The sequence below is a fragment of the Amphiura filiformis genome, unplaced genomic scaffold (assembly GCF_039555335.1).
Source record: "Amphiura filiformis unplaced genomic scaffold, Afil_fr2py scaffold_26, whole genome shotgun sequence".
Taxonomy (NCBI): domain Eukaryota; kingdom Metazoa; phylum Echinodermata; class Ophiuroidea; order Amphilepidida; family Amphiuridae; genus Amphiura; species Amphiura filiformis.
The window spans coordinates 759885-776871 of NW_027305490.1; the positions used below are offsets into that span (position 1 = coordinate 759885).

The 16987-nt window shown below is 36.2% G+C and overlaps 1 protein-coding gene across 1 annotated transcript; it reads left to right on the forward strand.

The window, feature by feature from the left end:
- The first annotated feature begins 4550 nt into the window (after window positions 1–4550).
- Window positions 4551–16110, forward strand: LOC140143719 (ceramide glucosyltransferase-like). Its single transcript, XM_072165532.1, has 9 exons — window positions 4551–4738; window positions 8526–8667; window positions 9011–9113; window positions 12332–12433; window positions 12918–13030; window positions 13374–13552; window positions 14063–14149; window positions 15253–15442; window positions 15709–16110. Exons 1-9 carry the CDS (start codon window positions 4551–4553, stop codon window positions 15871–15873), a joined length of 1269 nt encoding a protein of 422 aa, XP_072021633.1. The 3' UTR covers window positions 15874–16110.
- The last annotated feature ends 877 nt before the right edge of the window (window positions 16111–16987 follow it).

Below are 16987 nucleotides of genomic sequence, written 5' to 3' on the forward strand. Positions count from 1 at the left end.
ATAATGTTCCAAAATAACAATGCCTATAACACACGTTCTAGATGATGATGATTCAGAAGGCAAAATGGGAGGATTCAGTGCGTAAAATCCCGGGCCGGTAAAACAGCATTAATTTTGCGCGCGCCTAGAAAAAAAAATCGGCATTAGGCCGAATGCAAAGCTATAAAGAAATGTTAAAATGAAGAAGTTGACCAAAATTTAAAACGATACTTACATAGCAGAGATTATTGGGAACATGAAGGAAAGAAAATAATAAACAAAACAATAAAGCAAAACAAAAAGAAAACAAAAAGAAAAAAAACAATGACTTTTTTGTCTCATACAAGGTGTCCCATAAAAAGGTTACATGTAGAAAATGAGCCGCATTTTGTGATGGTACAAGAAAACAATGTCATTTTTTCGGATATTATTCATTGATCCTTCTTGTAAATGTATGCTAAGTTTCAATTCCGTATCGTTAAAGCAACTTAACTTATGAGCGCAAGATGACAGGGTGTCACGAGTGGCTAACCATCAAATTAACGCACAACGAAAGTTGAACACACGCTCACCTTTGTTTTCAGATTTTTTCTTTTGTATTACCTTTTATGCTTCTTTTATTTTTCATAGTTGAACTTATTGAACAAAAGAAAGATATTGAAAAATAAAATATTGTACACTGAAAATAAATCAGTTTTAGAACTTCTTGACTCTTGGTGGTTACAAACAAAGGAAGGTGGTCATTAGAAAAGAACACGCTGTATCTCATGTCATCAGAATAGTGAAATGAATAACAATCTTTTGCATTTAGGCCATGTTTGGATTTTGTTGACTTGAGATCGCTGCTGTTTGTTTTAAATTTATGACTGAACTCTTGAAATAAAACTGAACAATTTTTATTCTTTGTTTATCAGAATAAAATACTGCATCTGCCATGCTATGGCTGGGCCTACTCAAGTTCCCCGCCAAATGCACGTTGGCTGTGACGGTGGTATAATGAACCTCGTGTTGCATTATGTCACGTAAAGAGCTTGGTCAGGAATGCGTGGAATGCGGATGAAGTACGTAGGTTGTGAACTTGAGATTCACAGGGGTACTAGAAGAGGGTACATAGATTATGTCATGAAAAGGATATTTATAATTGTTAAAATTAACTTAGATTATTTTCAAAAATCTACATGTAACCTTTTTTTGGGACACGGTATAACCCGGCATGATTGCTATCTTCGGTAGACAGTCATATCATTAAAAAAATCATTAAATATAAAGAAAAAATTAGAGGTATGAATCAAGGCCGAATAGTGATGAAATTATCAAAATACTGATTTTGAGGATTTTACTTTTAAAATGGAGGTTTTTAATAAAAAAGTGAAATTTTTACACCATGGCCAGCGCTTTGGCGAGTAAGAAATAAATTTTTGAATTTTGCTGAAAATTCTAAATAAGATAGACACTGTGTCAGAATTTTGGAACAAGACTGGTGATTAAATTGATACCAGCTATAAAGAAATGTTAAAATGAAGAAGTTGACCAAAATTTAAAACGGCACTTATATAGCAGAGATTATTGGGAACATGAAGAAAAGAAAATAATAAACAAAACAAAAAAGCAAAACAAAAAGAAAACAAAAACAAAACAAAACAAAAAACAATGATGATTCATTCAGTACGCAAAGAATTACTTTTTGTCTCATATAAAACCGGCATGATTTCTATCTTTGGTAGACAGTCATATCATTAAAAAATCATTAAACATAAAGAAACAAATTTGAGGTATGAATCAAGGCCCTTAATGCTATCTACAGAAGATAGCAAGGAAAGCAAAAAACATTCAAAATAATAATGTTCCAAAATAACATTGCCTAACACGCGTTCTATATGATGATGATTCAGAAGGCAAAATGTGAGGATTCAGTGCGCAAAATTGTTAACGCCGGGACCCGCGGAAAAACACGGTTTTCCTGGGACCGGGCCCAACTCGTGTCGACCCGCCATAAAATTGCTATTCGAGCGACACGGGAAGTATCGAGTCAGAAAAGGGCACTACTCTCTGCTCCCTCCACCTGTCCAGCCTAGTCCGACGAGTAGGACCTGATTCCACTCATCTTCGCGGTTCATCTTTATCATGAGTAAAAAATGTTATGCATATTAAATTATATCTACTGTAAACGTTCGCCTAATGGCGCTATGAACTTTATAGAAATGTGAGAGCGCCATCCTTGTAAAATCCCAACAGCATTAAGGATACGTGTAGTTAGAGTCTGAAACCATGACATAATGATTCAAAAACAAACTTTCGTGACGTGATCAAACAGTTGGGTTACTAGGTGCATGATTGTAGTGGCTGGATGCGGACAGATTATACTGCAATAACAATAGAGGTTATCCACTTTACTCATGTGTGACAAAGAGATACCATTTCCCCAAGTCAGAAAAAAACATTGACAGACATTCTAAAGCAAATCTGTCAGAAATATCTGCATGGACGTCGAACCATCTAAAGCCATAGCGTCATTAGGCGAACGTTTACGGTACATCCATAATTTATATGTACAGGCCTTGTACTTTGCTTATGATGTCCAAACCAATATGCACCCTGCCCAAACCCCACCTTTTTTTTACCGTACTCGAAGAAAATGGCATGATGTTTTCCAATCAGTGACCGATACACTTTCATTCAGATACGAGGGCGGTCAATAAATTCGTAGAACAGGATAAGGCTTCTTGAAAAAGTACCAGCAAATTCTCACAATTTTTCTTGAAAACTTTTTTGTCAACAAAATGGAAGTCTTTCGATTGCTCCATGTGACTCTTCAGTGAAGGCTCATCAGCATTAATCGCAAAACAATTGATATTATGGGTAGGACTTAATATTCTAACATTCTACGTTTCACTAACTGGAAGCCATGCGACTCCCATCATGACTCTCCCTGAATCTCAGAAAACAGCGATGATCTTCTTACTCTGAGGTGCTTCCACTGAGTGGACTCATAATTGCTGTGAATATTCATATTGTACATGTATGTCCTCATTTAGCCAAATATGAATAAAACTTGTCTTGGCCTTCATTCTTTAAGTGTCTAGAGAAGTGGACTCGATTCTGTCAACTGGTAGGCCTATCAATTTTGTGCATGAAGACTCTGGGACTCCACCCACATTTTAATGGAATTATGTTGAAAACATTTCTATATGTATAGTTGTCATATTTTTTGCTATCTTATTTTTCTTGTTTTTGTTCTTTATCATAATCAATACCTTTGTATTAACACGTATATTAGTACTATAATAGTGGGGACGTCAGCAAGTCTTGTGGACCAATTGGTGATCTTCAAGGACCCTCATTCCATCATTCGGGGTATCATCATCAGGCGCATTCATGGGGTATCATCAGGCGTGGATCCAGGAATTCGTAGACCGGGGGTGGGGGCGCAAATTCGATGTCAGAAAGCGCAGTAATGCTGTGTAGGAACAAGCTTTCAAATGAGACCAAATCCCGGGGAACAAATTCATTATCCTGTGACAAAGTAACACTCCCGGAGTAACATACTTTGTTCTACGAACTTATTGACCGCCTCTCGTGTAAAAGTTACCAATGACCGTACAATGTACGAAGTCCAAAGATTATATTTGCTTTTTGCTTGTCTTGTGTCGTAGCCCTTTCGTAATCATGAATAGCTATTATAGCTGCCGTATTTTATTTACAAAAGTGACAAATCTTGTGCAGACTGTAACCTATATTAGGCCTGGCCTATTGTTCTCCCGGATTGTTCTTATTGGTGCTCCTTTGAAAAAGCAGTATATCAATGTCATTTATTTTATGTCATCTTTTTAAGAAGCGGTTCGAGTCCATGGATGAAACGACCGAGTTTTTGTACCAATGCGAGATTTAATTGCTTTTTTTTTTACTTCTGGCAGCAATAAGTTTATTTTGTAGATACGCCTCTTTCTCGTGTTTTCAAAAAAATGACAGTCGCGTGTGACGGTGAGATTGTCATGCTCAGACGAATTTAACCCGTTGTCTACCGATGTGGCACCATGCACCAGCAGACAAACCCGGGCTTGCAATTTTAAGAAATATATAAAAAAATCGTTTGATTTTTATACTGAACTAATTTCATGTTAACCAGGTTGAAGTACTGCAAAGGTCGCATCATGTTTGCTGGGCAGAATAACTGCACTATGTTGTGACTGAACTTTCACTGACTTTCGTGTACTTTTTGTGAACACAGTGAAGATTTTATTCACACACCGTCGCATGGAAGTATATAACAAGAATCATCCGGTTGACTAATTTTTGCCGGCATTGACGATATCGCGATACTCGTGATACCGAGCTATAGTTAATATGAGGATTGGTATCAAATTGTGATATCACCCTGGTCATGATGCATGGATTACGAATTATTTGAAATTTCATCGTTTTGATTAAACTGTTGGACCATCTCGATATGAAATCATAGCGCAATTCCAAGTAAAATTGGAAACAAACACCGTGCCAGACTATATAGCTAATCACCGGAGAAACTACTAGAGGCTGAGGATACCCCGGGAGGATACCGAACCACATCAATGATGATATCGGGATTATACCCGGATCCGTATCCCTGTAATTATACAACTTTTAGCAGCAAGAAGATGCATGATATATTAGACTGGGATATTGGAATACCATCAAGTGAAATTGTATTTTCACTATGTGTAATTGCATTTGCATTGGAAATTATGTTACTTCTATTTCATTTTATTGGAATTATTTATGCGTAAGTTATCATATAATATAAAATCCCAAACCACATAAAAAAATCAAAATATCATTGGTTCAATTGTGTGATATAAGATATTGACACATCTCGCAATTATACTCGCACAAAATATATGTGTAAACCCTTTTGTAATTTTCTTTCAAATTGAAGTAAAATGATATAAAAAAAGCTTGAAAGGAGGCTATTGGGCTGTCACGTTCGTCAGGTTGAGGCTCAAATATTGCTGATCATAATATAATAAGAAATCGAAAACACGAGTTCTTTGAGAGTGCAAGTGCATGTATTCTTGATGGCAAGTTGATGCTGGTATAAATAAACGCCCTTTTTACTTTTTTGCACAAGTAGGGGCCTACTCGTTAAAATAAGCTAAAATACGATTTTGTTTTTCATATCACAAAAGAACGAGTTTTAAAACAACATTTTACATGTTTAAATTGACAATCAGGACTGGTTTAATAATTTGTTGTTTTTAGTACATTTTAGAAGAGTAGGCCCCCGGTATAAACGCCTGAAATTATAGAGAAAGATGTTTAGAATGTGGGATGGACGCTGGAATATCCCTATCTTATCTGATATATACACATTATACACATCCAATAAGAATATTATGTAACAAATATTTGTCATGAGTCAACTGGTATGAATATCGTGACCTTTGCGTGTTGCATCATATCAGTCCATTTGACTATCATGCCATTTATTTATTTCAAGGTTTATTCTCACATGATGTTGTATATTTATATCAAAGATACTCTTGCAAGGTCCGGATTGTAAATTGATTAAAGTGTTTCAATCTTTTCGGTTGATGATCATGATGATAGGTCAATACAGATTGTAAAATAGCTTAAAATGGGATTTTAGATTAACTCGAACGCTTTTTGTCCGGGCTTTTTGTAGACTGATTTCACCTTCCAACATGTCCAATAGGCATATGGCATGCATTACATGTACTTATTGGTTGAAATGAGATTTCAATCTTTTTAGAGTCAATGTTTTCAATCGCTCCCTTTTTTTTCAATTGAATTTGGCCCTTACTTCTGTCGGTAAAAGATTGAAAAACAACAATGAATGCCAATCATTTCGATTGAATAATCAATTGGAAGAGATTCCTATAAACTTCAATCACGAAAACTTGAGAATCCTTTAGATTAAATTAGAATTAATCTAATTAAATAGATTGAAAATTCAAATAATTCGATGGAATATTCGGTCGACTTGCACGGCAAGAGATTGCAAATTAATCTTTTTGATTGAATATTCAAGGGAGTGATACACGGTCAATGGGGGAAAATGGATCGTTTCTTCATTAAAAACCCCGGGATAAAAAATCAACCATTATGCAGAACGCTCTAGTTTCAAACTTTTTGATTGAATTCAAGGTCATTTGACCCGATCGACAGCTTTTCCCCCATTTTTCTTCATCAAAACTTGGTATTAAAAGCCCGGGAAGGAAGCTCATATTTTTCTCACTATACTCCAGTAAAATTTAACCTCCGCGCTATGTATACATGTTTCGTTTTAGATGTTATATGCATGGGCATTTGTTTATACATATTTTGCTTCTCATATGAAAACCGCTGGAGCAAACTCAAAATTTGGAAACAATTTTTTAACATTGTTTAATGGTAGGCCTATGAACACGCCCCTTTTAAGGCCCACTGGCTTTTATTGGTGTCCTAAACTTCACAAAATATGCAAGAAACTAAGATCAACAGTAGCACATAGTTTCTTTTTAATTCCTATACCTCAAATTGAGATTAGTGAATATCTGGTTTTACAGAAATGACAAACACGTGAAGATATAAAAGACAGTGTGTACGTCAGTGATTAGAATCTTTGTCCAAAAATGTTCGAAGTCCTATATATATGTGACCTGACCTCTATGCTATAAATGTAAATATATACATAATATTTTTGATTCATGAATTAATAAATACCGGATCTCGTATTATGCACATTTTGCCCTCTGAATGATTTAGAATAATACTATACATGTATATATACTCAATTATAGTACATTTCATTTCGTAACTACAGTTTCCGTTCCGGCCAGTTCAAATAAACACTATTTACTCAATTGGCCACAACATATTTATAGCATCAAATGCGTATATTTTTGGATATCTTTATGGGGCGATGTTATAATAAGATTATTGTTTGGACAACTTATTCCTTTGTTTACTTATTACCATCCGTAACAATATTAATTGTGATAAAATTAAGAACCTGGGTATCGAAGTCACCGTATTTGAGAGCACACGATCTCCATGGGGATTTTATTTTCATAATTTTACCTAATATCATTATTATTATGTCATTACTATATGTTGATCTCCGAGTCTGACATGTAGGCTTGGGCAAATTACGTTTTAGTCAAGTTTCATGTTTCTCAATAATAGGCGATTATAACCGGTATATTAGTATATACAGGGTGTCCCAGAAAAAATTACCGAGTGAATAAAATTGAACGTAAGTCGAGAAATAGACATCAGAATCAACAAATTCAAAATGTAGCGCATAGCCTATTTTGTTGTGCATCACATACGAAACTTTTATTTGATTCGGTTGACTGGTTTCGAAGAAATGAACGATTGCCTAATGCGTGCATCAATGCAGTTCATTCCAAGTTTGATCAACATGCGCTTTTTTCATACTCGCTCACCGCTTCCTAAAGTTTGTGTATCTCATTAAATTTAGTCCACATTATCTACTAAAATCCGACGGTGTTATGTCATTCATGCTTTCACTGAAGATGAATAACAGTTTGTCCGAGAAAACTTTGATCTCTACAATAATTGGAAGCTCTCAAACTTTAATTCTTTAAGCTGTGCAAATATACTTTACAAAGAACATTTGAGCCAAGAATGACAATGATCAAGTGCTTACAGCTTTAGGTGTGATTTTTGATACCACGCAACATTAATGTTGAAGTTTTAAAAGATTTAAACTTTGCAATACAATTTCTTGGAAATATTCCGAAAACATATGTGTGTGAGAAAATTTTAAGCCAGCTGGAATTCTTTATGTAGTATTCTTCATGCAACATTTATATCAACATTAACGAAAATGCAAGCTTTCATTTTCAATATCGTGCAGGTTTTCAAATTTGAACAAAACCTAATTAAATGTTTTGCAAGAAACAGGTTGTTTAAAAAGAACGAAAAGGATTTCAAATATGAAGCCCATTGACAGTTTAACTACTCGTGCGCATTGTGTTGAATGATCTTTCTTTCAAACTTGGAATGAAGTGAATTGACACATGCGTTATGTAATCGCTCATTTCTTCACGATCAGTCAACTGATTCCAGTAAAATTGGCGTATAAGATGCAGAATAAGATGGGCTACACGCTGATGTTTAGATTTTTAGATTCTGATGTCTATTTTTCGACTGGCGTCCAAATTCATTTGCCCGGTAATTTTTTCTGGGACACCCTGTATGGTAATAGAAACTTATACTTGGGCCTCTATTGCTATTCTCAACATTTCCTACCGAAATATAGAATTAATAGGATGAAATATGTAATAGATGGTGCAAGTACAAGGTTCTTTTCCAAGGTTCTTTCTGGGAAAAATAAAAATCAACACAAATATTTCAGGTCATTGATTATGGCTAGAGTATAGTATAGGCTATACTTTTGATCAATACCGTTTGATGAAAAATCATGCATGCTGGGATCGAAAACTTAGGTCGGTAACCAAAAGTTTCATTTTAAAACACTGCAGACTAATTTTCAATAGACGATATAACAATTGATTGGTGGTTTTTTTTTTCGTTTTCCGCAGCAAGTATGTCTTATATCAAAAGCCAAGTGTGAATATGTCAAAAGAAGAGCTACCTGGTGTTTCTATTTTAAAACCTCTTGTTGGTGTTGATCCACATTTACAAGACAATTTGGAAACATATTTTAATATTAATTACCCTAAGGTAAGTATAAAACATAATATGATAACCCTTCCCCAACCCCACCCCTCAAAAAAAAAAAAAAACCTGAGAAAAATATAAATAAAACGGCAGCAACCGCGTATAACAAATCCAAAAATGTCAAAACTTACGTTGCATGTTTTTTTGTGATATATATGATTATGATAACTTGCTAAGTATGGAAGAAGGTAAACGGAAGCAACATGCAGGAAAGTAGGCCTACTATGATACAAAAATGAAATGTTCATTCGGAGAATTTCCTAGCAATATTTTAGGCCCTAATAACTATATAGAAGTACCAATTTATAAAATGTAATCTCATATCCATTTTTTCCTTTGCACACAGTACGAATTATTACTATGCGTTCAATTAGAAGGAGACCCGTGCCTTCAGGTAGTAGAATTACTCATGACAAAATACCCAGATATAGACGCACAATTATTCATAGGTAAGTACAAGTAGGCATACTGGTTTACTATAGGCCTACTAGAATTATAACCCATTCATAATGGATACGAGATGACAGCTCACTGCGTGGCGTGAGTCCCATCGCCATTTTCCATATTACTATTAGTTGGGCAACCCGTTACCTGGTCCATCCGTGCCAGAATTTCTACCCACGTATACACTCCCACCCGCAACATTGTTACAACATTGTTATCAACGTGCTCTTACCAGTTAATGGGGACAAATGCAAAACAAAATAACATGCAGCAAAGATAGACAAACAGGCACATACACACACACCCCACACACAAATACCCCACCCCGCAATTCCCCAACACGCCCGCAAACTCACCCCTATATGTCTATACTCTCCCAATCAAGAACACCACCTTCCCACCCCACACGAATATGAGTATGTTATAAACCATCAAACATTGTTATCAGCGTGCGCTTATACCAGTAACAGATAAACAAATTAAACAAATAATTATTATAACAACCAGAAAGATAGACAGAGGATAGACAAATATACACACGAACACTAACACACCTCCCCCCCACATTCATTACACACCACCCTCCCCCCCCCCCCACGCCCCAGCCATCGTAATTATGAATTAAATGTTGGTCAGTAAATACAACATTGTTATTAACGTACGCTTACCAGTAACAGGGCACACCGACACCGCCTGGCTAATAATTATTTGGTGCAGAAGGGACACTAAAATGAATACACGGGATCGATACACGTGAATTGCTATGCACGATTTTGATATCAGACGAAAATCTTCTGATACCGGGTTAGAAAATGATGAATATCTCCCGTCATGATTTTTTTCTCAAGAAACCAGATTTGGTCTCATAAACTTGGAAATACGTGTTGAACAGATATGATAGTCGCTAGAATGCGCTTTGAAAATTGGCCGTGCGCTTTGAACTCAAAATTTGACCATTTTATATTGCGTTGGTCCTGTTATGGACTACAGCGTGCAGCGTGTAGTACAGCTGCACTCACTGTAGGCAGTATAAAAGTCGATGACCATTGACCTCAATGGGGTATACAAGCTTAATCACGCACAACCAAGATCGATTACCCGGCTATTGTGAGTAGCCTTAGTTATGTCCCTCGACTAATTATTAGTTTAAAAGAGCTTTAAAGGTTTGAACCAGATGGCTAATCGTGGCTGTGGATTTAACCTACCATGGCGATTCCTGCCATGAAGATATAGGGTCGAAGACACTGTGCAGGGGTCACACACAGAACAAATGTTTTATAGGCAGTCAATACACCCACACAACCCTACCACTCCACACCCCTCGACTCATACTGGGAACAAATTTAAAAAATGTGTTTGTTCAACATTTGCCCTTTGAGTTATAATCTTGAGACATTTTTAGGAAATCTCCCAAATTAATTATTGATTTTAAAGGCAAACTACGGCGGGAATACGGTATACTTTTTTTATTAAAAAAGTTTACTTGTTTGCCTTATCTGGAGAATATATAATAAAAAACGTAAGACCGATATTCCCTAAATAAAATATTTGTGCGTTTGTAACGGTGGCAGAAGACTCGCGTAAAATGAATGCTAATATAAGGAAAAGCTTCGATATCTTCTCGAAAATGTGGTGTAGGCCTATTGTTTGTGTGCACACAATGTTCTACTATATAGATACGTACAACGTGCGCTTACCTGTGCCGGGGGATCCACGCAAAACGTACTTTTGAGCCTGTGTGTGACGTACCGGTACAGGGTGTATCAAAATGATTGGTACCGGGGTATGTGACATTTTCAAAAATATATCAAAAATATAAAATTGCTAATTAATACAGTTTTTGTACTTTAAATAGAAAGGGGCATAAGTTAACTTATTGATCTGATAATCTGGAGATGATAGGTTGATGCATCTGGGAGAAAATCGACGTAATCATGGTTTTACCTACACAACACAAGATGAATCGGTTCACTGCTTGAACTATTTATTGCATACATGCTCTTCAATATCTCACCTCAGTCTACATAACAAAAAAATGCTTTACACATGCTTTTAGAAAGAAAGATCCCGAAGTCCCTGCCTTACCACCCTGGCAGTGTGAGGTGAAGCCCTATCTTGAATGAACTTAACACCTGGGATGAATCCGTTCTGTAACTGCCCATATCAAATTGTGAAACATTAGTTAATAATAATAATAATAATAATGAACATTTATATCGCGCACAAATCTGCAAAAAGCACTCATGGCGCAACAAAGAGCTCAAGCAAAAATATAGCAATGAAACCAAACAACAACAAAATATTATGAAAACAAGATACAGAAAAACAAGAACTTAATCATAAGCAATATTCATAAGATGAGTTTTTAGACATGATTTAAACGATTCAAGTGAAGAGCAAGTACGGATATGATGAGGTAGATAGCATGTTTGCATGAGATAATCCTTGCGCTTAGAAACGTGTCTTTAAAATCTTCTCTGCACTTCTCCATAGCTTCGTGTCAACCAACGATTCTTTACTATGAATGCACGCTGAAGTGTGGAATACCGTGGAATACTTTTACCAGGTCTAACCTAACCTACACTGCCAACAGTCTATAGCCATTCTGCCACACCATCTACTTAATAGTAATCTCAATAACTACAATTTAAATTACTGCACTGGAAGGTGTTGATACACAAACTTATTTCACCCCACCTAAATTATTCAAGTCAATAATATTACTCTCAACCAATAAATATTGATTAGAACATTTATATATATTATGAATGAAGAAATAGGCAAGGAAAAATTTAACATTTCCATGATTTTCAACATATCATTCTCACAAGGTATTTGTAGTAAAATAGAGCTTTGAAAATGTTGCGCTACTGATCCAGCGTTACGATGTAACTTCTGAACAGAATGTGCTATCTTTATGATCTAAAATTTTTAGAGAAGATAAAACTACTATAATTACAAATATGTAAACGATTTACCCCAAACTGGTACAAAAATAGTAAAAGAAATCGGTAAAAAATGAAAAGTCGTCGGTACCAATCATTTTGATACACCCTGTATAACCTGAAATGTGTTTTGACGAACCAGGACATCAGCCGACCTACCTATTCATACCTTTATTCGTTAAACAGATATTTTCCCCTATATCTTCGCATAAACACATGGCATTAACTATTAATATATATTTTATCATTATTTAAATTTTCTCTTTCTTGATTTTCAGGAGGAAATAAAATAGGTGAAAATCCAAAAATGAACAACATAATGCCTGGTTACAAGGCTAGCAAATATGAAATCGTACTAATCAGTGATAGTGGCATACAAGGTAAGGGATTTAAAACGATACTTTAGTATTGTGTATGATATGAGCAGTACCTATATGGGGCATATTTTGAAATTATTGTCTGTCCCATGGAATTTCTCCAAATTGCAAGCCAAAAATCGCTTTACTCTTAAATTCTCGACCTAACATGTCGAAATCGGCGTGCCAAAAATGTATGCCTCTGATCTTCAAGAGACCACATTATTAACCCATATTACAAAAGATGTTGTCCAAAAAGAAATTGTAAGTAACACAGACTTGGTGAGCAGAGACGTCATTTTGCGCGTTAGATCTCGTTCGTTCTATTTTGTAAAATAAATTTGTTTACCAAAATTGTTTGTCAGATCTGACTTGCCGAAAAGTGCCCACATTGGATTTAATACCCGCCCTTGGGCACACAATAACGGTTGATATGGTTAATAGCTAGCATCAGCAAAATTCAGATCGGTATTAAGAGTTTTCTTACAGATTTTGTTTTCTTCTACAGCATATTCAGACATTTTAATAGACATGGTAGCACGGATGGGTCCGAAAGTAGGGCTGGTACAAGGTCTTCCTTTTTGTACAGATAGAAAGGGATTCCCAGCCGTATTAGAGAAGGTAATTAGTGTTTTCAGTGTCATCGTCATCATCCATCGACGCCAACAGTCATCTATTCTTACACCAGTACCATCGTCACTATCACACTACTAAATTCATTAGAGCTTTTAATCATCATTCGACACACCTTTAAGTGACCGCTTATGGGTTCGAATTTCAACCAGCCTGATCATGAAGCTCCCGTGGCCGAATGGTTAAGGCACAGGTCTCGTAAACCTAAGGTCCTGGGTTCGATTCCCAGGCGGGATCACTTTTCTACTTGTCTCCTTTATTATTTGCGACGGCGAACCTTTGGTAATCATATGAATATTTTACCTATCATAATTGTTATCTTACTTTTCAGGTTTATTTTGGTGGTGCTCTCGCACGGGTGTATATCAGTCTGAGTGTCCTAGGAATCAACTGTGTATCTGGTATGTCCAATTTAATCAGAAAATGCGTCTTAGAAGAGGCTGGTGGTCTGGTTGAATTTGCCAAGTACATATCTGAAGATTTTTACATGGGTGAAGCTTGTGTAAAAAGGTGCGTATGCTATTCCACTACGTCAATAATGGATATACAAAATCATTGACGTATACGGATGATGTATTAATTTATACTTTTGGATGTATTTGCAGATATTTCCTTAAATTATAATTGCTAAAAAAGAAATGCTTATTATTATGTAGAGTTGATATGAAGAAAAAAAGAGGAAAATGATTGAATATGCCTAAGAAAGCGTATATCTGGGAGCCATTCAGCGGGACGAATATGCAATTTTGTCTCCTGGAAATTTCAGCCGGTACGCTCTACTTTGATGTTTCATCCAAATGGCACAAAATATGTTCCCACGGATGTTCCATGAAGCAAAATATCTCTTTGTACATAAAGAGGCTTACAGGACCAGTTTTAACAGGAATATGAAAATGTTACAGTATACTACAGATCAACTGTTGCATTCCACATCATTATAGATCTTGCTTTTAATTCGTTATTATGTATATTTATTGTAGAAATGTTACATATAGTAAAATCATCATTTGTTATTTGCAGTGGTTATAGTATGAGCCTGAGCTATTTTCCAGCAATGCAGAATGCAGGTAATCCATCACTACAATCTTTCAGGAGCAGAATGGTTAGGTAAGTGGGGTGCCAGTGTGTGGGTGGGAGTGAGATATAGGCCTATAAGTAGATATTAGAGATCATCTGTTATACATGTATAAGTATACTAGTATAAACACATGTCTACAGTAGATAACAGCTTATAGATAACACAAGTACGTACAGTAGATATCAGAGGTAGTAGAGCTTAGCAGTATATGATCATGGCGCTTAGGTTTGGGTACAAAATGAAAGACACATTTTCAAAAAGATTTCGCCAATTCGTGTCACAACTTCTCAATTATAATTGTGTCGTCCTTGCTTACCCATAGCGAAAAATATGGGGCTGGCCCATTGAGCTCCTTTGGCTCGGAATGATCTTGTGGTCAATTTCTTCGCACCCATGCGATACGCACCTGTCCGATACATTGGGCTGTTACAGAAAATAGATGTGCACACCCCCTATAGAGGAGTTCGGATTTCCGTACTTTTTCCAGTCGTGATTGTTGGAAATCCAGACTTTTAAAGTGCCCAAAGGCAAAAATATCCAGTTGAAAAATAGTTCAAAATCAGAAATCTTCAATTATTTGAGAGCTCATTTCGGACAATTACATGATTTTTCATTCATTTTATTGTATTTCCAAGCTTTTTCCAGTAATATTGGCAACTGGAATTCTAGTCGTTTTCAGAAAGCACACCTGAAAATTTACTCCTCTATAGGGGGTGTGCATTTATTTTCTGGAATAGCCAATATGAGATGATATATTCTCTGCATCTTGAGGGCTGTGAGGTCTTTGGTCGTCGTATTTATAGTTGTAATACATACATGTATTAAACAGGCCCGTACGCAGGATTTTTTTTTGGGGGGGTGCTGATTTTGAAAAAGTGGACTTTTTTCCCAAGGGGGGGTGCGATTTTGTGAAAAGTGGACTTTTTCCCAAAATTTGGACCTTTTTTGATCAAAAAAACCTAAAAACCCTGATTTTTTTGCTCGCTACGCTCGCAAATTCTTAATTTTTGGGACTTTTTGTATACTTTTGAAAATTTGGGGAGGTGCGGTCGCACCCCCCGCACCCCCCTGCGTACGGGCCTGCATGTATACCATGCATATTTTCATTTATGAATAATTTTGTTCCTTTCAGGTGGACAACCGTTCGTTTAGCTACAAGTCCTGCAACTTTAATCTTTGAACCTTTATCAGAATGTTTACCTCTCGGTTTCTTTGTGTCGTGGGCTGGATGGTATCTGTTCAACGTAGACCCAGTATTATTCTTCGTGTGTCATATATTACAATGGTTTTTTCTAGACTATCTTCAACTCATGGCGTTACAGGTGAGTCTCAAAACAAAGCCGGCAAATCTCTACTCAATTTAATAAGTAACATGACAGCGACAGTATTATCTCAAGTTTGATTTTTTCCTGCAAAGTCTACCCATTTATGTGATTGGTCACAAACAGAGTTTGCCCTGCATGCGCCTCCATATTTTGCACTAAATATTTTACTTTGCACGTCTATAGATTGTTAAGTCATATGTAGGTGTAAAAAGTTCATGATCCACAAGATTCTAAAAGTTCGTTTCAATTGTTTTCTTTTGCAGAGGGAGCCCATCACATTTTCCAAGTTTGACTATGCATTGGCCTGGACATACCGTGAAATCATGTTCATCTTTTACTTTCTTGAAGGAGTTTTCTCAAAATCTGTGACATGGAGAACTGGGTCCTACCGAATCAAATATGGTGGATATTTAGAAGAAATACACTGAGTTAAGAGCCATTGCAAAAGACAGTATTATATTATTATTTTTATATGAACTAGTCCATTTTCTACACAAGTGATATTATAGCAGCTGTTTTAGCGAAAGGAGGAGTTTTGTCGGCCATTCGGTGCATGCAGAGCAGTGCTCTAGAAACGTGGCTATACTATAATTTGAATGTTTTTACAAAATAGTGTAATCCATGGCATATTAAACTTGTATTCACATAACTCTGCTAAACGAATGTCAACGTTTTGAAAGCAAAAAGTCAATTATAGCGTTACACTTATTTTTAATAGGTGTTATTCGGGGTGTTATATGAGTGTAAACTGTGCGTTAGTTGGAGCATGACTGGACATATGAACTTAAATTTGGTATAGGGGCCTATATGAGGTGTGCTGCCCTGATTTTTGGGCAAAAAAGGGGCTTACTGAACCGAAATTTCAATAGGGGGGTAGTGAACTAAAATTGGGCCAAAAAATAATTTTCCAAATCGCCAAAATCGCTGAAAAGATACCCCAAGGCACATGCCCGTATAACTTTAACCAGGGAGAACCCCGGGCCCGTTTTCTACAGGGTCCCCGTGTGGACAAACACATAATAGGTGTGGGGTGTGTGTGTGGGGGGGGCACGTCGCGCTTTAATTACGGACACTTGAGCCATATTTGTTGTACTTCAATTTTGCATATTATTATCATATAAACCCCTGATACAGCTCAGTCCACGTGAACCGCCAAGATCTAGTGTAGTCCGTGTTTTTTTATCTCGTTACTTCAGCTTAAAATGGTCAGAAAAATGACAGAAATCGCACATTATGGCTTTAAATATTGCAGAACGACACTGAATGAAACATGATACAAATAAAACGTACTGATGTGCATACGTATGTTGATTGGTGATTTATTTATCCATATTAATAGTTTCGTAAATTAATTAATGAACAAGGTCGGTTATACGTTGTAGAATAAAATACTTCATAACATTTTATACATATCCCATCCATCCGCTTGCTACATTTACTATGTGCTATATTCATCAGTAGATATCATACCTTCCCCATGCCTATACATTTACTGTGTGTTATCTTCAGTAGATGTACTGTACACCTGTCTCATGGCTACAT